The sequence below is a fragment of the Schistocerca gregaria genome, chromosome 3, assembly GCF_023897955.1.
Source record: "Schistocerca gregaria isolate iqSchGreg1 chromosome 3, iqSchGreg1.2, whole genome shotgun sequence".
Classification (NCBI taxonomy): Eukaryota; Metazoa; Arthropoda; class Insecta; order Orthoptera; family Acrididae; genus Schistocerca; species Schistocerca gregaria.
In genome coordinates, this window is record NC_064922.1 from 581,341,005 (window position 1) to 581,367,097 (window position 26,093).

The window sequence follows — 26,093 nt, forward strand, 5'->3', positions numbered from 1 at the left end:
TGAACTGTCAGCACTGCGGTGACTCATTGTGATAGAACAATAGTTATCATCATCATCATCATCATCATCATCATCATCATCATCTGGCTGATTTGATGCAGCTTGCCCATGGACGCCCTTTCCCGTGCCAACCTCTTCATCTCGGAGTGTACCTACACCCATTGTTATTCTTGGATATATTCCAGTTGCGGTCTTCCCCTACAGCTCTGCCTTCTACAGCTTGCTCTAGCATCATGGAAGTTATTCTTTGATGACATAACACATGTCCTATCATCCTTTTCCTCCTTTTTGTCAGCTTTTCCCCATGTGTTCCTTTCTTCACTGATTCTGCATAGAACCACCTCATTTCTTATTTCACCAGTATACATAATTTTCAGCATCCTTCTATAGCACTTCATTTCAAACATTTCGATTCTCTTGTGTTCCAGTATTCTCACAGTGCATTCATTATACAGTGTTGTGCTCCACACATACATCCTTGGAAATTCTTTCCTCAAATTAAAGCCAATGTGTGATACTAGTGGACTTTTTTCTGACCAAAAATGCTCCCTTTGCCTGTGCTGCTCTACTTGGATCAGTTCATTCATTGTATGTTATGTTGCTTCCGTGGTAGCACAATTTTTTCACTTTTTCTTCATTATTCCTAATTCTGTTGTTAATTTTATCATTAATCTCATTTCTGCTTCATCTCGCCACTTTGGTCTGTCTTTGATTTACAGTTGGTCCATATTTCTTGCTCATAACACTGTTCATTTAACTTATTATGTCATTATGTCCTGTATTTCTTCCTCATTTTCTCTGAAGATGGCAGTGTCACAGCAAAACTAATTGTTGATACTCTTTTATGATGATTCTTAATCCCACTGCTGAGCCTGTCTTTTATTTCTGTCATTGTTTCATCAGTGTATGGATTGAACAGCTGGAGAGAAAGGTGGCGTCAGTCTCTTACTCCTGGTCTCCCTTTCTTATTGTTCTCTCGTCGTCCTTACATACCTAGCATATTACATGTCTTTCACAATAGCTTACATACCAACAAGTAACTAATGAACTAGCTAGCTAGCTAGCTTTGTGATCATTCTTGGATCATTTTACACGAATGAACGTATTTGCTGGGTCAAAAATCCTACAAAGACATTTCCATTATCAAGTGCAATATATATCAGAATTGTCCCTCTGGTGCATTTACCTTTCCTAAAGCCATGAATTGTAAAATATATTCTGGCTACCCGTGTTTAATATCCTTGTGTAATATCTAAACATCATGTTTAGTAATGCTTTGGAACATTTGGGACACATGATGTAACTAAAATTGTACTGTTTCAGCCTTATCTTTCATGCTATTTCTTTATTGTGTTCGGCCAAATAATGTATTTTATAACTTGCGTGTATTCTCCTTTCAGGAATTTTGAAGCATTCTGATTCACAAAAGGCAGAGGCTGTATCCAGTGAAGAAGTAACTGAACAAGAGTCTGAAAATGAAGTGAAGGGGATCTTGAAAAGCTCATCTGTCAGTGGCAGAATAGTTAAAACACCAGAACCAGATAGTTCCAGACATCTGAAGAGTGTTTTAAAGAAAGATACAAGCACTGAAGAACGACCATCCTTTTCTAGCACAGAGAATCTCTCTATGACTGGAGATTATCCAAAATCGATACTAAAGCCAAATCCTAAGGAATGGGTTGACGAGAGCTCTTCTTCATCAGAGGATAGTGGGGCAGCGTCAGATTCGGATTATGAAAGACCCACAGTTACCAGTTGTAAGAGAGGTATGGATCTAATTAGTATCCTCCATGATGTAGAGGCCCAGGCACGACAACAGAGACAGCAAGCAAGTAGGCCAAACACTGGAGAAAAGATTAAAAATATCAAGAACCTGTCACAGGAAAAAGAGAACCAAGTTTTCACATGTGAGCAGATTAGTGATTCTCAGAAGAAAGAGAACAGCCAAAAAGCTATTGTGGATCAACAGTATTTAAACCAGAAATTAGTCTCCAGCACAACTGTTGAAGAGAATAGCAGATCTAATGCGATGAAGCAAATAAACACAAATAATGTGAATAGAAAGCAGGTCACCACAGAGGTGAACAGGGTGCACAAGCACTTACACAGTGAACATCGTTTGTCCCTAGACTTAAATACTTCTCAGACATCGGATGGAGAGACATCATCATCTGGAGGCCGTGAAGTGAAGCGTATCATACGGAATGAGGCTGTTGCACGTCGGCGCCAAATTGCTATCATCAGGCAGAACAGGTAGGAAAACTGTTATTGCTAGCAGCATGATTCCAGCTCTGCAGCTTTGTGAAATACCAGGTTTTGTAAATACAAATGTATTAATAGCCCACTTCAAGTCTTTAAGTAAGACATAATTGTGCATACTAATATATGAGCTTTATGTCGGAGCACTTTGTTTCCCCGTGTACTTTGCAGGCTTTTACTATCTTCTTGCAATAGACTTGTGTGTGTTAAGTGTTTTCCACATTTCAGCCTTTTTTTTCTTTATTTCATTTAAAAAATAATGATGTTTGTGTACTTTTGCTTTCTTAATGTGCCTTTAGCCCCTCCCTATCAGCAAAGAAATGTAGATTTTTAAGTATTTTTGTCTTTGTATATAAAGATGGGGAGTACACTGCCAATTAACCTCAAAAATTAAAAGAGGAGACAAAATTAACATTACGATAGTTGTTTATAAAAATGTTATCTAGGAGAACTGTCAGTGTAAAATGTTTTTGTTAAAAGTTGTGAGTCTGGTAGAGTGTAAATTGTAACACGGTTTGTTAAATATGTAGTACTTTGTCCCACTGTGAACATTCCATAGAACTCAAATGACAGAAATTGTTTATTCATTAATTTCATATGTTCACTAAATAAAAGAATTGCAATAAAATTCTTCATTTGCTGTCTTCGTATTTTGGTGTTTACTGTACAGAATGACAAATATATTTGTTGCATTCTAATTATGTGTGTTTACTCAAGCACTTTAGGTGTGAATGTGTGCTAATTAGTGAGTAAGGTCTGTGTAGGATGTCAGTGCTACTGAGTTTCTGTTTTGTAGTGTACTTGCATGTGCAGCAGAACAGAAGCTCAGACAAGCCACAGAAATGGGGTGGGTTAATCCATACGTAATTGTGAAGATTTTGATGTTCTAGATATTTATTAGGAAGTTCAGACTTGGAACTTGGATACAAGACAAAGATTTTTTGGATACATCATCCAGTTCCAGCTAACTGCATGTAGACAGAAGCTACATAAGAACATTCAGCCAGGGAAGTGGAAATCACTTTTCACTTTGAATGCATCTGGTATTTTCTTTTTTAAACTTGGTGTTTGTGTAGCTGATGTGTAAGTGACTGTGATAAGTGTATGTGAAGTGTTGTACTATTTGGTTACGTTTATATTGCTTACTATCATGTTCCTTGATGCTAGTATTAGTGTACACTATGAGTGCAATGTTCTGCCAGAAGCTCAGTTTTGTAGTTCACTATTTTGCTTACCTTATAGTTCCATCCAAAGATCCTTCCAGGTAAGTTACAGTGATGGTGTTAATTACTTCTAGTGCCGTCGGTGAGTTTTACATGGCATGTTACATTACCATAAGCTGAACACTGAATCAAAGACTTCTGGTCCTCTAACATCCCTCTCCCCCTGCCCCTTCTCTCTTGGGATGTTAGATCGCCTACAAGAATTTCATCTCCTGACTGTCGCTTTTCTCCAGCCCCCCCCCCCCCCCCCCCCCCTCTCTCTCTCTCTCTCTCTCTCTCTCTCTCTCTCTCTCTCTCTCTCTCTCTCACACACACACACACACACACACACACACACACACTCTGTTCTTCCCTTTGGAAATTGTCTATTTGTGTGAAAAGAGAAAGGTTGGTGCTTGATTCAGATTTCAAATGTATACTAGGGATGGGAAAAACCCAATACGAGTATTTTAGAAAATTGGAGAAGTGATCAGTTCCATTTTAATAATAATGCTGATAAACAAGAGCAGCCAACACAACATAAGAATTGATACAGCATTACTGAAATAATAAGGTACCTATTACTATGTGTCATGTCAGATGGTGTGTGTGTGTGCCTGCAGTGGGCAAGAATTACTCCACCTGGTCTGTATGGTAGTTTCTTGTTTTCATTGTCAGACATCAATTGTATTACAGAGTTGACCGTCCATAATCTGGTAGTGTTCAGGAAGTTCAGCATCAGAGATCGAGAATGCCCCATTGGCTTTAAAAGATTAACAATGGAAGGAGGCACAACAGAATAGTAACATCATATAATGAGACAACTTGGAACTTAACAATTAATTTGTAGTTTGCAATAAAAATAGAAAGTAGCTGCCTGTGCCTGTACCAGGATAATATACGTTTGTCTGCTTGTAGCTCTTGAAAACAGCTCTTCAGCCTCAGTTGTCACCCTTTAGGACCGACTATTCATAATGCTGAAATAGCAGTATGATTCTCGATTACAGTGTGATTTTTTAGCCAGGTTTAAAAAAAGAGTACTGGTGGTCTTTATGGCAATTTTTTGTTTTATTTGCCTATTTAATTTAATATTATGATTCTGTGTATTTTGAAACTTAAGGAGGCAAATTTTTTAATCTTTGTTAGATTGCTATGTATATTACAGGAATTAGTAGGGATAAGAAAAGGAAAATCAATCATTTCGGAAACTGGTTATTTTAAGCAGTTTTAAGTCAGGTTGAACTGGTATCAGTGGAGGGGGGGGGGGGGTGGAGAAACCCGTTGGTGAGGCCCATCCTACTCTCCACTTGTTAGAAGTGTGTCCAAATACTGCAGGCATCACAACAGTGTGCAGCTAATCTTCATGTAGCAGGTCAGAATTTGTGTCTCCTTGTTGCGCTGATGACAGATATCTTCATCTAGCAACGTACTATGCCTCTGTCCAGTGTCCATTGACATTCTGTAAATGCATCTGAATATTCATGGTGGTGTGTTTTCTGCCAAAATAAATTAAATAACTGCTCTTTCCTTGGAATGTACCTCAGATGCAGATGCCATTTGGAAGACTAGTATAGTGTTGTTATCTCCCGTAATTACTGGAAGAATGAAATGAACGCTTAAGGAGGTCACAAATGAAATTATTGTTTTGAACCAAAATTAGAAAAAAAGTGTTACATTACTTGTTCAACACCTCTCGTATTGTATTAAATAGTCGACTGCAGTTTAATTTTTTCTCTTTGTTCTTATTGTCGCTTTCCACAACATTACATCTGTAAATGCTAGAAATTATAAAGCCTTTTTAAATATCTCTTCAATTATCATAGCTTCCTGTGGCAGTATATTATTTATCCTTTCCAAAGTTTTTGAGACGCTATTTCCAGCAGGCACCCCTTCTTGTTAGGTTTCAGAATTCCAGTCCAGAAGGTTTGATTTGTAAGGGTTTGGTCACTGATGTCTGTATCTTTTCCTCCTTTGTACATGTAAATTCCGTAAACCAGGTCATGTGATTGAGCTAGAACATATAAATTTATTCTGTATTTATGAATGAACTGTTTTATGAACTCTAGCAGGTCATGCTCCTGTCTGTGGAGAGTTAATGAAGAACCATAGATGGAATATGTGACACTGGCAGTTGGTAATTGTTAGCGTCCTACAGTGTGTGATGTTGCCACAAAAAGCTGCCAGCGGCTCACGTATTGTTAAAGCATAGCCACCAAAAGTGTGGATACCACAATTAATGGCGAGTTTTTTACTCACCTAGCAGCTAACTGCTGTCACATCTCATGTGACCCACTGTAAACAAATTGAGCTTCAAAACGTTCTATGCCTGCCTACATAATGTGTCTTTCAATCTGATAAAATTTCCATTACAACCATCTGTAGTAGAGCATTGTTCTGTTCAGATTGTGTACCTTCCAGTTATAATCAGCATGTCACTTCTGAACAGAATATTTATATACAATCACAGGAGCATAGTAGTAGTGTAAGTAAAGCTTCCTGTACTCATTGTATGGTAGTGTTATAAAATGGGAAAAAGTCCATGATCTAGTTACACACACAAACAAAACAATGAATGATGTAAGAATTAAGCCTTAAGCTGACATAAAGTGATGAAATGCTGTCTCAAGTATTAATGCATTAAGGAGGTGTAAGAAGTGCGTACTGTGTCTTGTTGTAAAAAGTGTGTTTTCTTTAGCGAGACAGAATTATGAAATATATGCATCTCAAATCTATACTGGAGATGCCTCACACCTTTTCTCTTTCAAAATATTTTGAAAATATCATATGAATCCCAAAAACCTCTTAGCATCCTTTGCCAACTGATGCTACTATTTTGGCCTTCTCAGAGTTTGCTCTCTAAGTCTACTGCACAGCCTTCATTGCTTCTTAACCTGAGGCGATTTGTTAAAAATTGTCTGAGATCAATCTTGAACGTATGTGGAAACTGCTGGGAAAAGGTTACACTTTCCTGTGCTAGGTTAGCATGTGGCACCAATTCTTCTGGCACTTAAATTATGTACAAATGACATTTTAGACATGAAATAGTGCTGCCACACAATGTTTGTGATTGTTGCAATCTTGAGAATCTTTGATTGAGAGTCATCCATCACAGTGTCAGTTATTTTATTCACCAAACGTTGGGAAAAAAACAGGAAAGAATTTCAGCAATATAAATGAGGGTAGATTGCTACTCACCGCGTAAGAGGTGGCACTAAGTGCCAGACAGCCATGTTTACGGCCCAGACAAAATCCTTCATCTCCGCTACTGTAGCCCCACAGTAGTGGGAAGATATCTCAGCTGGGATGAGTAGTAAAATTTAGGAGGAGGATAACAAGAAGAACAGACACATCACTGAACGCAGTGAGGAATGGGGGAGGGATGGCAGGATAGAGGTGGGGGATGATGATGTAGTGCTGTCTGTGGGAGAGTGTAAAAATGGCAGATGCAGGGCGGTGGGTGGTGGGCTGTTGTGTGCAGCACCAGGAGAGCTGTGATGACAGTTGCAAGAGGGGGAGGGGGAGGGGGGGGAGGACTGCAGGTGAGTTTTGGGGCTGGGGTGGATTGTTTGAGACATGCGTGAGGCTGGAGTGGGAGCAGGGAAGAGTGTAGAGTCTTGTGCAGGATGGGGACTAGCCAAGGTTGGGGATGGTGTTTACAGGAATGAAGGATGTGTTACAGGGAGAGTTCCCACTGGTTGTAATGTTGATAGTGAAAACCTGTGTGCCCTGGCTGTGAAGCAGGCATTGAAGTTGAGCACACTGTTTTGAACAGAATGTTCCTCAGCAACTGGGTGTTTCAGCTGTTTTTAGGACACAGTTTGGTAGTTGCAGACTGCAAGTTAGTGGTCATATGTACATAGAATGCCACACAGTAATTGCAGCTAAATTGGTAAATTACATGTCAAATTCTGCACTGTTTAGAACAATATTTTCTTTCCGTGAAATACAGTAAAAACTTTGAGGACATTGTGACATAGACTTAGAAGTGTGATTAAAATAAATACATGTATTTCATATTTATTCATTATTTTATAAAATTAAAGAATTTCAGTTACAAGAAACAATTTTCAGTCAATAAATGTTAACTTGACATAACAAAGGATGCATAGTGTAGGTGGTTTCGAAATGGAGAGAAGTTGTTTGCCTTGTAGGAAGGGTGCAAACAATTAAGGATATGACTTCAGAAGACTTTTATTTCGGAATAGATCAACTCTCACTCGGACTCTCACATAATGACAGTGTGTTAGTCCATTCCAGCAACTCCCAGTATACCTTTCACTATCAGTTATGAGTTCTCTGCTTAGTCCGACAATACACAATCAAATACTCTAACCACAATAGGAGATACGTGTGAGACAGCATTCGTTCCTATCTATTTTCTGACACATGGAAAATGTTAGTTATCACTTATTGCTATCCACCCAGTTGGAAACATTAATTCACACTAGGAGACAAATGTAAGACAGCCCTTTTTCCTCTGTATATTCTGACACACAGAAAACATTATTACTCATTATTACTACTAGAGACACAGCTCAAGCAGAAATCTCGAGACGATAACTGTTCCTGGATACCCATCGGAAGCTCGGTTGCCTTCTCTTGAATGTGTACTGTGTCTCCGTAGCCTTTACTACAGCAGTATCAAAGCGTCACTCTGTAGTGAGACTTAGCTGTAGTACTGCTTCTTTTGCTTCTCAGTTCCTACTTCGACTGTGACTGACTTGGTCTCGTGCACTGGTTCCTTATATACTGATTTTACAGGCGTTTCGGGACGAGTTTCCCTAGCAGTGTTGCTTTCCCATAACACTACTTACTGTTTTCCTAATTTCTGTAGAAATTCCAATCTCAATTGAAATGATTGTGAAATGCGGCAGTCTTAACATTTGCACGTTTGCCTCAGTTTCTGGCTGCTGCTGTAGCTATTGCATACAGACATACTACTGTCTGGCAGTGACCGTGGCTCTGTACGAACCACTTTTGCCTCTGTGTGGAGAGACTATTATGTTTACTTCACTTCTTAGTGGTCTGGCGTCATGTACATTGTGCCTTCCTAGCACTGAAACTGTGCGTTACATTAACATTGCTAACTAATAAAGTTTCCTTTCTTTTCATAGCATCCGTGACTCTTCTAACTTAAATAACATTGGATAGCCATAACACCTGCTACAGTGGTAAAATCTGGCAGCCATGACAGTAGTACAGAAGAAATCGGTCGTGTCTAACCAAAGCAACTGTCTTAATAGTTCACGAAGATGGATATGTTGGCTAGACGTGAATTTTAATCAATTTCAATTTACCTTACTCAGTTCCCAAGTGAGCTAGTGCTCCATTTCCAATTAGGCCTACCTATATGTTAATAGGACGTTTCTTTCTTTCTTTCTTTCTTTCTATTTTTGTTAAACTAGAATTTACAGAATGGAAGTTGTTTCATCCTGAAGATTTTTTAATGGCAGGAAGCATGCCCATGATTCAAACAAGAGAATGAGAGTGAAGTTACTGTTATTTTGTTGTAATTTGGTGTTGACGTTTCCATATGGCTGTGCTCTACGTTTGAGGTGTCAATCCTGTGACCTGGCTGCACAGTACAGACAGCCTTGACGTGTTATCTGAGGGCTCGGTCTAATGATGTTATGTGTAAACCAACAGACATGTAAACGCAGCTCAAAGAAGACTGTAACATATAAGGTGCTGCTGCTTTCCTGTTGTTTTTGCCAGCAAAAAGCATGTGCCACGCCATCTAACATTTCCAAGAAAAAGTGATTGATCCTACTGTGTAAGATACCACATATTTGAGTGTCATCTGATACTGAATGGATCTTCAACCAAAGCTCTGTGCAGGGAAGGAGCAAACGGCCCAGTTTTCGTGTTTTATGTTATGAGAGGACCGACGTTGTTCTACAGTGAACTCAGCTAGGATAGATTTGGACAGCAAGTGACAAAACTACTAAAATTTTATTTGACGTGACGCCACAAGAAGATGCGAAACAGGTGCGCTGAAAAAGCATAAACAACCTTTGCTGCTTCGGTTTAAGTTCAGATTTCGTCTAATGGCTTTGGACGGCCTCTAGTCGTTCTACACTGTACACAAGAGCAAAAAGCGCGGTCGCGCTGCGTTACAAAGGGACGCAGTCACGTTTAGTGTGGATACAGCCCCCATATGTCCTTATGGAAGAGTTGAAACTTCCGGGGGGATTGTCAGCAGTGTCGAAGATTTTTGTCGATTCTGAGTGGCGTTGTGTCCTATAAGAAAACCGCGTGATTTCGACACTGGGCGTCGCGATTATGAACATCGCAAAGGCGTCCAAAGAAGGGGTGAAATATGGATAAAAGACAGGTTTGACGAGCTTGTCATCGTGTGGACACGTCCTCGGTGCCGTTGGGCAGAACTGTGTTGACTAATGCACACCATTAACGTACCTTACACCTCAGATGAACTTCAGAACTGTGGCCTTTTTTCGTATGTGTAGACAGCTTGCTGCATTAAGCATCGCCGAGCCCGAGGGCGCCATACTTTTGAACAATTACGTGCAGACCCAAACTTCCATATGGCCTCGTTCCCGCGTCACAACCTGTACTGCTAAACACATTATGTAATTCCCATACAGCGGAGGACCATTAATTGAAATTAGCTGTCCGATATCGGCGGATAAATACGATATTGCATTGTCTGTTCTTGAGCATGACGATGAACGTTCTTCTTAAGAACATAGGCACAGCAATAACGCAATAAAAGTGTTTCGGAATGGCTTTTTATAAAATTATACGTTCTTGTCCCAGCAAATGGAAACGTCATATGCGGTAATGAAAATAGTGTGTGCTCCACAGTCTTTTTAACTAATGGTTGCACGCCACGGAGAGCATTACTCTCTAAATTTTGAGTGCTCACATTCGAAAGGAATGAAGGAAGATTAACGTTTAACGTCGCGTTAACGACTACATCACTACAAACTGAGAACAAACTCACTCTGGAACAGGGAACAGGGCGTGTCTGTTCCAAAGGAATCACCCCGGCATTTTCGGTAAGTGATTTTGAGGATTTATGGAAAATGCTAATGTGGTTAGCTAGAGGCGATTTGAACCTCCGCCCTCCCGAACGAGTATCCAATGCCTTAAGCACTGCGCCACCTCTCATGATCCCCACGTAACAAGACACGTCAGATATACACAGATGAACCAAAACTTTCACCGCCTGCTTGAGTGTGTCGTAGTTCACATTTAGAACCCGGTACAGGAAGTGATTCTGCGTGGCACGATTCTTGTCTCGGGACGACCTGCTGGAAGATGCCATCCCTGTGCCCAGGTGAATGTCAACCGCAGTAGGACTGCTAATATTTTTAGAAATGCCGAGAATCCAGTATCTCGTTATTTAAATAACTGTCGTTACCGAGCCTCGATATATCAGTAAAAGATGTCAGTATATCGAAGGAAGAAATATCGATATAGCGAGGAAAAATATATAGACTTATCTGCCTATAAAAATATCTGCTGCATATTGTAAATATACTACCGGTTTTAGAGTTGTATATTTAAGTATTGAGTTGTTGTTAGATATTCTGTGCATCAACAAGCTAGCAGCCTGCCCATCTCCCTTGGAGCTAGATTTGAAAGAAAAACACTTAATTTGAAAATTTGTAAGTTAATTATTGGACTTTGTGCAATACTTTTTTGGTCAATTATTATGTTTTTAATTGACAACTGTACACATGGTGCATTTTCATGCAAAATTTCACTCTAGTTAACCTCTCACATCTCATTTTCGTAATTTGTAATTGGCCACGTGTCAAAATAAACATTTTTTTTTCACGCTGATCTAGGAAAATTGCATAGTGAAGATGTTACAATTTCTGTTGGTAGCGCCGATTACTTAGCTTTTCCACCTTATACGTGTCCACCCACACACAGGCATGTCTTATCATTTAGATTTTTGTTCATTATTTTCAGTAATTGTTTTTGAAGAATGCTGATGTGAAGAAATAGCAAAGAGTAGTTGCGTTAAAATTGTTTTTTCATCGCAACTTGCATGCAATTTCTTCACATCGGAAATCTTGCTGTTTCTTTCACCGCTCCCCCCTCTCCCCCCCCCCCCCCCCAAAAAAAAAGAAAGAGCGATCGGACAACTACTTTTGTGCCAGCTATACTTGAGAGAGAGAGAGAGATTGGACGTGATGAAAGCTCAAAAAATACTCCTTCACAGAGTGAAAGAAAAACTACGTTCTACTAAAATTTCAAATAATTGCCGAAAATTGATAAAAATTATAATATAAAATAAAAATATCGTGGCTCTATGTTGTCATTTTGATATCGATATATCGGAGAAGAAGATATCGGCGATATATATATATCGATGTTTCCTTTGGGAATAACCGACATTATGCCAACAGCCCTACTCTACGGCATAATATTGCCGCACCAGGCTGCGTCCGGGGCGTGATGCATGTTTCGAACAGACGTTCGCTTCGAAGATGGCGTATCCGGACAAAGCCATCGACCTAGTGTAGTACGAACCGGACAAAGCCATCGACCTAGTGTAGTACGAAACGTGATTCATCTGATCCGGCGACATGCTTCCATTGACCCACACACGGTCCAATCCCGTGTCCACTGCAGACGTAACCGGATGTCATTTTGTTAACATGGAAAGACGTAGGGATCGTCTGTGAGGAGTACCATCTTCAGTAATGTCTGCTGGACGGTGTGCTCTGAAATACTTGCGCCTGCGCTAGTATTGTAAGAGGGTAGGTTGATAAGTAATGCACACGTGCTTGTAAAACGTGACCTAAATGACCTCGAGAAACGGGTCAGGTGGCACGTGGAAAACTTCCCCTGTGTACGCATGCGCATTTTGAATACGTTGCATTCATCCAGTGTATTTGATGTAGGAGTGGCGTAAGTACAGAGATGTATTGTTATGCTATGTCAACGCGAGTTAAGGAGCATATTGTTATCGAATTTTTACCTGCGGAAAAAGTGACTCCTAGAAAGAGTCGTGGTTTTTTAAAGGCTGTGTATGCTAACGATGATCTAGATAGCTCTTCTGCAAATCGATGGGTGGTAAAATTTCACGGAAAAGCCATAATTGTTGATGAAACAAGCAGCGGACGTCCGATCACTGCCACAGACGATAAACTTCACAAATCTGACGAAGATTTGATTCTGAATGACTGGCGAATCACCAACTTTTGCAGCTCTGCCATGACGAAGGCGACGACTTCCTTTTGAATATTGTGACGGGGACAAGTCGTGGCTTCATAATTAGGACCCAGAAGAGAAAAAACAACGTTGAATATCGACATCAGTCCTCTCGTCAGGCGTTAAAGTTCAAAACACATCCATCCGCAAAAAAATTCTTTTGACTGTGTTTATACACTCCTGGAAATGGAAAAAGGAACACATTGACACCGGTGTGTCAGACCCACCATACTTGCTCCGGACACTGCGAGAGGGCTGTACAAGCAATGATCACACGCACGGCACAGCGGACACACCAGGAACCGCGGTGTTGGCCGTCGAATGGCGCTAGCTGCGCAGCATTTGTGCACCGCCGCCGTCAGTGTCAGCCAGTTTACCGTGGCATACGGAGTTCCATCGCAGTCTTTAACACTGGTAGCATGCCGCGACAGCGTGGACGTGAACCGTATGTGCAGTTGACTGACTTTGAGCGAGGGCGTATAGTGGGCATGCGGGAGGCCGGGTGGACGTACCGCCGAATTGCTCAACACGTGGGGCGTGAGGTCTCCACAGTACATCGATGTTGTCGCCAGTGGTCGGCGGAAGGTGCACGTGCCCGTCGACCTGGGACCGGACCGCAGCGACGCACAGATGCACGCCAAGACCGTAGGATCCTACGCAGTGCCGTAGGGGACCGCACCGCCACTTCCCAGCAAATTAGGGACACTGTTGCTCCTGGGATATCGGCGAGGACCATTCGCAACCGTCTCCATGAAGCTGGGCTACGGTCCCGCATACCGTTAGGCCGTCTTCCGCTCACGCCCCAACATCGTGCAGCCTGCCTCCAGTGGTGTCGCGACAGGAGTGAATGGAGGAACGAATGGAGACGTGTCGTCTTCAGCGATGAGAGTCGCTTCTGCCTTGGTGCCAATGATGGTCGTTTGCGTGTTTGGCGCCGTGCAGGTGAGCGCCAGTATCAGGACTGCATACGACCGAGGCACACAGGGCCAACACCCGGCATCATGGTGTGGGGAACGATCTCCTACAATGGCCGTACACCTCTGGTGATCGTCGAGGGGACACTGAATAGTGCACGGTACATCCAAACCGTCATCGAACCCATCGTTCTACCATTCCTAGACCGGCAAGGGAACTTGCTGTTCCAACAGGACAATGCACGTCCGCATGTATCCCGTGCCACCCAACGTGCTCTAGAAGGTGTAAGTCAACTACCGTGGCCAGCAAGATCTCCGGATCTGTCCCCCATTGAGCATGTTTGGGACTGGATAAAGCGTCGTCTCACGCGGTCTGCACGTCCAACACGAACGCTGGTCCAACTGAGGCGCCAGGTGGAAATGGCATGGCAAGGCGTTCCACAGGACTACATCCAGCATCTCTACGATCGTCTCCATGGGAGAATAGCAGCCTGCATTTCTGCGAAAGTTGGATATACACTGTACTAGTGCCGACATTGTGCATGCTTTGTTGCCTGTGTCTATGTGCCTGTGGTTCTGTCAGTGTGATCATGTGATGTATCTGACCCCAGGAATGTGTCAATAAAGTTTCCCCTTCCTGGGACAATGAATTCACGGTGTTCTTATTTCAATTTCCAGGAGTGTATGACTGATTACCTGGTACAACGGGCAACGGTAAGTTATTCTCAGTACACACAGACTCCAAAACACCTCCGACGTAGAGTTTGTCGTGTTAGAGGTAACCTGGCGCCAGTAATCGTACAACGTGTGACTACCTTCGTACTTTGTCATCAGATCGCCACCTAACCTGTTTAGCAGATCAGAAAAGCCACCGATCTCCACTCCGTGTGATGAAACGCGGATGTCAAAGACCTTGTCGCTTACTCCTGGTTTCAGCGTCTTTCAACAATTTTCCATAACTACACACAACACTAGCACCGACGTGCATCAGTGTATTTCTTCATTTGCGACCCGTATTTTCACTAGAATTATTCTTCATTCGTCTTTGCTCTCTTTATGTACTTTTTTCATTGCGCTGTTTTCCCGCAACAACTGGCGCAGTAGGCTGTGGTCATGATTTGGTCATCAGTTTTTGTCGTGAACAGCAGCGGTCCTATCACAGTGATGTCTCCCTATAAACAACGATGTGCCGACTTCAGCGCGGTAGCATATCTGTTCGGATATCGTAATCGAGAAACACGGCAACAATGTGAGATCTGTTCTCTGCTTCCGGATGGCGTGAACGAACAGAGCATGTAGGGCTTCACACGATCGATGCTAGCGAAATTCGTGGGTTCCTGCACAGGTGGTGTTTAGTCTCCAGAGAAGGCATAATATGCGATCACATAATATTTTTGATAGGTATAAAGACCGGCATCAGTGAGACGGATACTTAATTCTCAGTAAGGGCGCCCTTGCACAGGGGGAAGGGGGGAGCCCTTCATCCTAATTCCAGGAGAAAGGGAAAAAAATATAGCTACGCAGTTGTTTTTCTTCCAAGAAACTTATTTAGAAGTCGTTATTACGTAGTTTTTAAGTCTCAACCAGAACTTTATAGTGGTCTTTCCAAAAATTGAAAATATGTACCACCTGACGTAGCGGTCGTCGTTTCCCCCCACACATCACCGTCTATTCCTGCGATGTGCTTATCTTTTCTTAACTGCATGTTGCCGGCTGGCGTGGCCGTGCGGTTCTAGGCGCTTCAGTCTGGAACCGCGTGACCGCTACGGTCGCAGGTTCGAATCCTGCCTCGGGCATGGGTGTGTGTGATGATCTTAGGTTAGTTAGGTTTAAGTAGTTCTAAGTTCTAGGGGACTGATGACCACAGATGTTAAGTCCCAAGGTGCTCAGAGCCATTTGAACCATTTTTTTTTTTTAACTGCATGTTACTGCAACCAGTATTCTCGATAGCCTGATTTACATTTTGTGATATCTGTCTGCCTCTACAATATCTTCTCTCCATCGCTTTTTCCATTGCCAATATAATTATACCAGAATTCCTTAGTGATATTTCAGTGACGTATCTTTTCTTTGCGTAGACTCCTCGTGTATCTATTCTTTATAGTGTGTCTAAATTCCGTTTTTATCATCTGCCTGCTTAATTTTCAGTTCTCTTCTGTAACGCTACACATTTTGAATGCTTCCTGTTTCATCATATCTAGTTTTGTCAAGTTACTGTGACTTTTCTTAATAGTTACCAGAATCTTTCCACTACCCCCCACCCCCTCCCCCTTAGTTGTGTTTCATGTTTAATTAGTTGTTGTTCGGCTTTCATTGTCTCGGTTTCATTTTCCTCATTGCACTAGTTTTCTGTACTTAAGATCGCAGTGATAGTCGTTTTATGAAATTCTTCCGTACGTGATGAAAAATCCTCGGCTTTCTAGCCGGAATACCACTAAGTCTGGGGAAATTCTCGTCGAAACGTCATGGTATTTCAGTAATGTCACAAGGAGGGAGACCTAAGAGCTTATACGCCGAGGAAAACTGCATTGACATCTTTCACATCTGGTACCACGGACGCTTTGCAGTTCATTCACTGGTCACTAAATCTTTCCCTAACCACAATGCAGTGGGGATTTATATGTTAAACCTTTCTATCGTTGATGGGGCACTAGAGAACGTATTGGTGTATTTAATTAGAGAAAATAAGTTGCCTCAGACTACAGGAGAGGTGCTGTGGATCCCTGGTTTAACGGTATACGTTATTGAAGGTGAACTGATGCCAATAACGTAATGGCCTTACGTGAACGTACACCACATCGATTCCCTGTATAAGAGGCAGTCAGACGAAAACGAGACTGATGAAAAAAGTAAGTAAACTGTTTATTATTTCAAAAGTAATCGCCATAACTGTTAATACATTTAACCCACTATGAGACAAGACGATCAATGCCTGCACGGAAAAATGTTTGCAGTTGCCTTCCGAAACACGGCTGTACCTGGGCGTGCGTCTGAAGCAAATCGACGATCGTAATGTGTTACTTCGGGGCTCCAAAAAATATGGAAATCGCGTTGGGAAAGATCGAGACTGTGTACGCAAGATGTGTAAAGGCTTCCCAGCGAAACTTCTGCAGTATGATCGAAACAACCTTGGCAATATCTGGCGCCGCCCACAGAAGATTCGCTGGGAAGCCCTTACACATCCCCCGTACAGTCCCGATCTCTCCCCATGCGATTTACATACGTTTGTAGCCCAGAAGAGACATTCGTTGCCATCGGTTATTGGCAATCGCAACATTTTTTCCATGAAGACATTTGACCCTCTTGTCTTACAATGTGATAAATGTTTGAGTTATGTCGATAATTTTGCAGCAATAAACGGTTTACTTTTTTTCCATCTGTCTTATTTTCATTTGACTGCTCCTTATACACGTATCAGGTACATCCGATGATTTTGATAGCTTTGAAATTTCTCGTATAATAAATCAAATATTTGATTACCGTCTGAGAATTCCTGTTGTCCTAATAAGGGAATTTGTGTTCCCGCATATTTTGCACTTTTCCAAGTGCAGATCGATCTTTTGCGATTTCTTGTTACTTATTGCGTAACTCTGGAATGGTTTCACTTGAACTTCTTGTATTTTTGATTCATTGTCGCACACAACTGTTGCAGTGAAAGCAGGATAGCTTATTGTGTAGTATTGACGCGTCAAGAACGTATCCAGTACTCCGACTTTAGTGATCCTACTGTTCGTGGAACAACTGTGTGTTTAAAAATAAGTCAAAATGGTTTTTTTTTTTTCGAGATGGTATTTCACTGTGATCAACTGAAAACGCCACCAACTCTTCCGAGTGCGTTTCGTACGAAGTCGCAGGTTTTAGCTGTGAGGACCTCATTCCCGGTACCAGTAGCACATAGTCTGAACTGGTTTCGCTGGACGTTCAGCTACCGATCTCATCGTGTCAGTTAGCCAGCTCACATATCGCTGCAGGTTTTGTTTCTTTTGTTCATCACTGACAACCGGTTAAGATCGTCTCTCTCTCTCTCTCTCTCTGTGTGTGTGTGTGTGTGTGTGTGTGTGTGTGTCGCATCACGATGTGCTCACCTGAGCCTAATCGGTTAAGTAACGCAAAGAATTCTTGAGCCACAACATGGATACGCATCCGTGTGCTTCCAGAATGGATTTTCATTCTGCAACGGATTTTGCCATGATTAAAAACTCCCTGTATGCTGGACCGGGATTTGAACCTGGGACCTTTGCCTGTCGCGGGCAGGAGCTATGCCGACGTAGCTATCCAAGCACTCCTCACGACCCGCGCTTACAGCTTCACTTCTGCCAGTACCTCCTACATTCCCAATTTCACAGTTCTCCTGCATACCATGCTCTCTTTAAAGATAAGATACTGCGGAGATATGACTTGGCCTCAGCCTGGGTGATTATTTCCAGAATGAATTTTCATTCTGCAGTGGAGTTTGCTTGGATAGTCTGTCGATGGAGCGCTTGCCAACGAAGGGCGAAAGTCCCAGGTTTGAGTTCCCGATTGCGCACACAGTTTTAATATGCCAGAAAATTTCAGATCTGTGTGCTATTACAGTTATTCCGCTATAGACCCTATCTTTGCCCAAACAAGACCATTTGGAATCTTCTTATTCGATTGCATGATTTGGAAATTCACCCAACTTGGGGTATACTGTGATAGGGGACTTGTATAAACTTTCGCTGACTTCTAAGCGTAAGAATATGCCTTATGAAAGTTCCGGCTGATAGAACACGAAGAAATTTGCTAGAGTAATAACTAAAGCTTATAAAAACATTTGCGTTGAGATAAGATGGCGAAGTTTAACTCATTTCTAAAATGTAACAGAAATCGAACAGTGCTTTTCGTAATATAATGTCTCAGGATGCGGACATGATTAACGTAAATAGTACGCGCGTTTCCTCAAAAGGTTGTTGGAAAATGGGTGAGGGCAGATAGAACTATGACTTGATAAGTTCGATCTGACATCATAAAAATCCACACTTAAGAAATGCTTTTCTGTGTTTTCTATTTAGTCACGAAAAAGGGAAAGGGCGCGGCGGGGAGGGGGGGGGGGGGGGGAGGGAGAAGAAGAAGGTGGAGATGTGATGATACTGAAATTTCTGACCGCATACTGTTAATTGAGAAACTTGATTAACATGCATTACACACCCCTTCTATTGATTTAGATACAATCGTTGTAATCCGATTTAAATTATGACTGACTTTTGAAGGTGGCCAACACATGACAAAATAGTCACGCTTAGAAGCGCATTACTGTGGTAGTGTCTAAGCGAAATATAAATAATTGTATTATATCTGGTCAGACCTCCCGTTCTTAATAGTTGTTGTTAACAAGCCTCAGATTAGAACCGCGAGAGCTCGACGAGGAGATGTCTATTCCCGTGTCTTAGGTAAAGTGAAGGAATTCCTTAAAACTTACATGAATGCCGCAGTGCGTTAGCTTGATTGACGGACAGTTAGGAACCACACCTTACCTTAATTGACGAGAGGAATAGTTAAATTGGAGAGTAAGGAGGTGGTCTGACATTGTTGGGTGATCCTAATGATGAAGTGAACAGGCAAAACAAAGGAATCTGGTAACAAGTTTTACTAGTTCTTCCTTCGAACGTCAACTTGTTTAACTTTCTATGAAACAGAAATACGAATTAGAATTAGATTTCGATCGAAATTAAAAGGAAAAGTCAGAGCCGTTATTAATACATAAGAGAGGAATTCACCGAAATAACATTGTGACAGCGAGAAGAGGGGGACGGGAAGAATACGATCTTGCCACGCAGCCGGCGCTTTCGCCATTTGTTTACGGCGGAGAGTAGCAGCGCGCGTGGAGATGAATGAAATCGATAATAGAGCTGGAGCACGCCGCGCAGACCGCGCGAGAACGCAGTGCGCAGGCGCGGCGTCTGTCATTGTTGGGGGTTTGGCGGCCACCTGCTGGCGCGTTCAGTACTCTGCCGGCTCGCGCCGAGGAACGTGCTGTTATACTAGGTGCTCGAGCGACGCGCTTCTTGCATTTGTTCGGCGTCGCGTCACCGCCGGACCAACGCCCGAAGGTCAGTTTATAGACAGGGCTCTAGAAAACACATAACGGAGTCATCTTAAATCGTTGCTATCCTGCATTCCTTCCGTACAGTTGAATACCCTCGCAAGAAGTATTATTACTCCAAGTAGTTTGTTGTGAAGTTATTTTACGAGTAGAAACCACGCTTACGACGTTACTTTCAGTCAAAGCCCCAAATTAATAATGAAGCTTGTAGAAGTACGCTATTTGCGTGTACCATACATCCTTACTCGTTTGTGCATTGACGCCGGCTTTGAATGCTCTATCTCGGCACATCCAATCTCCTGCGTGATAAATTTCTTGAAAGACTGTCTGCGCCGCCGACCGAGACTGTTTCTAGATGATATACATTTTGTAAGTGCTTAGTGTATCTGAAGTGTGTAGGTGAGCATATCTCTGTATTTATCTGAATCACTGAAATGCATCTGCAACGCTGATTCACGCACGCAGGCTAAAATGACTTGTCGAATTTCGGCTTATGACTACTTCGATACAGTTTTCATGTCAGAAACTAGTCAATGTTGCCTGAACAATGTAATGAAGAGTTCGGTTAACAGTCGTAGGAACCACCATAAAAATAAACATGTGGTCTAATTTTTGGTGACTGGTGGATGAAGTATCTAAGGAGCTACGGATGTAATTCGAGACACAAATTACGGATAAAAACAGCTCCATTTTTCAGAGCAAGATGCTAACAAACATTCAGTCTTAAAGCGGAGATCTTGTTTCTCTTCTTCGGACAGAAAGTTAGCTCAACGGTGAAGTTATTCATGAGAATTTGCAAAACATACCTTGCGAACACTGTCAGTTAGTGTTTAAGGTTAATTATTTGCTTCTTACATACTAACTGTAAATTATAGTGGAAGAAAGGAAAAAAATCTACTTGAATGTGAAGTTACACAGAAAACGGTATGTATATGCGAACTCGTCAACATAGGAGAACCTCTGTGGACAGTGTGCAAGGGCGCGCAATGTGAAAGTGCCTCCTGGCAGATAAATCAGTAGGCGCGGGGTTGTGTTTGCTTAGTCTTTATCAACGGTCCACAGTGCATCGAAACGCGCTTCTTATCCTGTGGAGGATATAGCGTTTGCGAATCTGTTACGATGCGGATCCTCTTGTGCTTCCAATCTTGTAGTGGTTGGTGTTACATCAGCATCTTCACCTTTTGGTAAAGGCGAAAGTAAAAAGGCTTTTCTTACTTCCAGCATGTTGGATGGCAATAGGCAGCATCTTCCTATGATTCAATGAAATTGCAAGAGAGTCCGAGTTCCACAGAAGTTTGTTCATATTGCAGTGGCGACTAGTTTCTGACTTTAGTCCATTATGAAGCGATCCTCCAAAGCCCTACCATAACGTCATAGTGTGTGTGCGCTGGCCACGTTGCTTGTATGAGTGGCCAAGTGGCTATTTGCGTACGGCAGTCCAGTGCACATCCAGTGCTGCGTGCAGCAAAACCTGCATACTGTCGTATGCAATTAGTACCTTGCACTTAGCCACTCATACAAATAATGTGGCCAGCGTACGCACATTATGGTGTTATGGTAGGACTTTGGTGGATGGCTTGCTAATTGACTATAGTCCGAAACTGGAACCATTGAAATAAAAATAAATTTCTGTGTAACTTTGACGGTTTTGTAATTTCATTGAAAAACGTTTGTAATCTAGAATATAGTCATTCTGTTATCTCGGTGGCGCGATTTATATTGAAGGCCCTGCCACTGGTTCCAAATCACGTACAGTAGTTGGTGCTGCAAGCCTGCTTGGTGGATGAAGTGCATAATCACATTCTACACACGTCGTGAATTAAGTGCAGATGCAGTCGTCCGGCACAGCTGGGAACTACGTCCTCGAATTATCACGCTAAACATTAAGCTTTTGCAATCGGCAGTGGTCCGACGTATTAAACTGCTTATGCCATTCCATAATATGGACTCCCAATCTGCTATACCTGCCCACCATCAGCGTCTTCGTTGTACAGTTGTAAACAGCTATCATTTACTGCATCCCACTGATAAGCCTTCGTGTTTATCAAAATGCACACTGAAGCGAGCACGGCACTGCCACACAGAAGACAACAGATGGCAAGGAGGATCAGTGGTATTATGTGACCGAGCGAGAAGGCAGAGTGGTTCGCACACATGATTCGCATTCGGCTGACGACGGTTCAAATCTCTGTCCAGCCACCCAGTTTTAGGTTTTCGTGATTTCTTTAAATCATTCCAGGCATATGACGGATTGCTTCCTTTGGAAAGGACACTACCGATTTCAAACTCTAAATCTTTATTCCTTCTTTTGTTATCCCGAAAAACTGATTGCTTATGTAAACACCATTAGTTCTGTTGGCTACGTGGCTCGGTTTTAAAGACCAGACCGATATACGAATTGCAAAGTGCGATCTTTTAACTAGTTTCTTGATAATGTGGACATTCTGACGTCGCTTTTAGAAGCCTCTGCAATAGAAAGTATACGCTTTAAGGATTCCCTTGTAGCCACATTCAACTGTTTCTGTCCGTGAAACTCGCAAGCGTTCGGGTATGTTTACTGTTTACTAATTTCGGAGTAGCCTTTGTTGCTGTCGTCGATCTCTTAGAATCTGTTTTAGAGTATTTGTCTTGACCGCGTAAACAAACCAACAGGAAATTTGATAAATTCACTTCGGAAACGAACGCATCTGGACTAAACTGAAGCACGTGCTTAAACATCTTATGGCAGATACGTGTTTTACGGGTGCGGGTAGCTCAACAGAATTTTCAACTGATGTATGTGTCTGGCACATACTAATTTTCTGTAATCGAAGTATACTTTTGTCTTCTAATGCATTACATTGTCGCTATTTTTACATCGTTTACCGGCTTCGTTCTTTAGTGAACGTCTTCAAATCGATCGTCGTTGCTGAGCAACCAGTTGGTTTCGTGTGTTCTGCACAGAGTCCGCACGTCACTTATACGCACATAATGTAGTAACAGGATTTAGAAAGTACTAGAAGGATGTCATTAGAAGATACAGTATAGTCTTCTATATATGGAACATAAAGTTTGCAAAGTCGTTACGTTGAAAACAAATCAGTTACGAAAATCAAGTTTGTGTGCCGATCATAATGTTGACATGTGAATAGAAGATAATCTTGCTGTTCGTGGTTTTTTTTTTTTTTTTTTTTACCAGTATTCCACCAGAAACAGTCGTTTTCTGTGCCTCGGGAACACACGCAACGCACAACGGAATATCTTTGATCTCATCGTGAGATTTTTGTCCAGTATTTATAAATTTGGACGTACATTTACAGGATCCAAAAGGATTGCTTCAAACACTCAGATGGGGCAAAAATTGCGTTTTCAGTGTTTACCATTAGGAGTTTGTATTTTCAGTCTTCTTTGGGCCGAAAAACTTCCAAATTTTTAATCTGGCCGTATTTCGCAATCCATAAATTTATTTCGATTCACACGAAGTAGCTACACAAATCAAGATTAAGCTGATGAGAATGATATTGATAACAGGATTTATTTTTGTTCACACGGTACCACCGGCGTGCTTTAAGTATCTTACCGATGAGAGAACTATAAATTCTAAAGTTGCAACTGTCGACGAACTGTAGAAGCATTGAAACGGTCAGTGAATTGGTCAGGGGTCGCAGGGTAAAATACTGAATTACCTTTTATCACCAGATTCATTTTCAAGCTGACTCGGTTGATTCATTAATTGCATCAACTCAATTCGTGGCACATTTTAACGATTTTTGCGTAGTGAAATTTTTCTCCGCGAAGACTGCCTGATTGCGAGAATTTTCTGTGTACTTTTTTTATGTCACATAAATACTGGAAACTTGCGTTCGTCGCTGAAGAGGTGATATGGCAGCTATGAATCAAAATTTGTGCTTATCCTTCCTGGGATGAGATGTTCTTATTTTCTTCGAAAGCAGACGTTTTTGATCGCTGTCTTACGGCAATAGCGAAAGAAAATGATATAAACAGTCAAAATTGGATGTAAAAAAATGGATTTTAATTCCGCTTTTTGAAGTTCATCTGCTCTTTTGATGTCTGGGGGGCCATAAAATCACAGTATCATCCCCCAGACAAATCAATACCAGGAGTCGAGGAGTTTAGGCATTTTACGAAATTATTACTTAACACTGTCTCTTTATGGGCCTCAATTTGTTGCATTATTATGGTAAAATAGTTGACAGTCGACAAATGCAGCTAATGACCAGCACGTTCGCTACTCAAATCATACCAGTAAAATATGCCTTACGGTAGCCCTGAATTACGTTCAGGGATGTGAGGGAGGAGGTGGTGAAGACATGTGACAACCGGAATAAGCGACGGCAGCGAAGGCAATGTTCAATACTTAGTAGTGTCATCACGCTGAAGTCTTGTGATCTTGTAAGTCTGTGGTTTCCTGTTACGGCTACAAGCAAGGAAGATCATCCCGCCTAACGTCAGGTAAACTGCGTTCATTTCTCTGCGCCGCTTCCTTTTGGTGAGGGCCATCACTTTCACCGCAGGCCGCGATACAATCTCACAGCCGGACACGCCGCGCGCCGAAGCAGACTTCCCTGAGTAGCCTACAGTTCCCCTCTGACATTTGCAATTTCTCTTTGTTACACGCATCTCTCTTTGAAGGACGGATCATCTGACAAGTGCTCTTACAAGACATCGCCAAGGTTAGCCGTTCAGAAAAAAGCTCTACACATAGACTAAAAGCTCTACACATAGACTAAAAGCTCTACACATAGACTAAAAGCTCTACACATAGACTAAAAGCTCTACACATAGACTAAAAGCTCTACACATAGACTAAAAGCTCTACACATAGACTAAAAGCTCTACACATAGACTAAAAGCTCTACACATAGACTAAAAGCTCTACACATAGACTAAAAGCTCTACACATAGACTAAACGCTCTACACATAGACTAAAAGCACGTATCTGTAATGGTGAAATGAAACTTCTATAATCTATATGATTTTCACGTACGGGATACCGTGTAAAATACGCGTGCGCCGATGGTCTCTCTTCCAAACACGTGTAAGTTTGGATATGCAAGTTTTTCGTATTGGCCAACATTGTCGACAGGTAGACTTGTGCGCGCCTATTGCAACTTTATCGATTACATGTGCATACGTCTTCAAAATAAAGATTTTCGAAAACTTCATGTATCCTCAGCGTGACGGCGATACGCTGGCTATCATATTACTGCATATACATTTGCACGTCTGTTCCAACCGACAATGTACATTTTTCCTGCAAATATCCATGTCTGTGTACCAATTTCCACTACTGTATTTGTCGGAGCGGTGGTCGTAAACGGACATCTGTTTCTAGCAGACATTTTGCTATTAAGTAACACTCAACTGACACTCTAAAATCCATCACTAATGTTTATCCCCGCCAATAATATTTCGGCTCAGTTTTGTACGTATATTTCAAGACGTTTTAGGAGATGATGAGATAATGTGCTGCTGTAGAAAAGTATTCTTTTTTTTGTCGATGACACAAATAAAATTCCACGCATTTGAAGCAATACAGCAACATCCTCCCGACAATTTTTCTTCAATTCCTTCAAATCATCTGCACGAAGTGACGTTGCGAAAAGTACAATAGAAGATGACAACAGCAATATATCAGTTGGTTCTAATTGCGATAAAAAAATAAATTTGTATTAGGTTATTCGTTTGTAGTGTGTAACTCGCCGAAATTGAGAATACTCTTGCGAGAGGTTCCGTAGCTTCCGAATAACAGTTTTGTTGTTCTTCCGAAGTGATTTGGTGACAATTTCCTCGCTATAGTTTTTTAAACACTACTCCACAACTATAATATCAAGACGTGGCCACAGATCTACGAATTCTAGATTCCTTAGAGATCCTAGCGAGCAGTATATATGACGAAATGTGTTCATACGTAACATCATATTATTTAATTAGGCATCAGCCCAATAGTAACACCTAAGAAGTTACAGCAGGTCGCATTTCGACATGAAATGAGAACCTCCATGGAAAAAAGAGAAAAACTGTCTCGTCTTCGGAAAAATCATTACTCATTTAGTTTTGTTTCTTTATCTCGGCGCCATTACCGAACTATGGCAATACGTTCCCCCTGCACCCTCTTCGTTATGTCTTCATGTGATTACATACGGGAATGTTCCTTCACCAATTTAAAGCAGATTTATTACTACCTCACCACCATTCAAATGAATGTGTTCAGTCAATATTTGCCTCGATAACGTGGGACTTTACGTTGCAACATGTGGAATATTTACTGAATGTGCAAATTATTGTTTTCTCTTAACGACGAACCTATTCGTGACGCTTCAATTCAGTTGATCACGCATCAGCATTTCGTAAACAAATAGGAGTGTTATTAGGATGATGAAATTTGGTTCAGATTGTAAATAAATGCTCTTGATTTTATTATACCATGATCGATTTTGTGTCTTCCAGTCTCATCATCATAT

General features: G+C 41.7%; 1 protein-coding gene across 1 annotated transcript in view; it reads left to right on the forward strand.

Annotated features, from left to right (window-relative positions):
- The window catches only part of LOC126354568 (uncharacterized), a 1,114,027-nt gene that overhangs the window by 756,145 nt on the left and 331,789 nt on the right, over positions 1 to 26,093 (forward strand). The window contains exon 15 of the mRNA XM_050004313.1: positions 1,401 to 2,253. Coding sequence (XP_049860270.1) covers positions 1,401 to 2,253 — 853 coding nt within the window. The remainder of the gene's footprint in view (positions 1 to 1,400; positions 2,254 to 26,093) is intronic.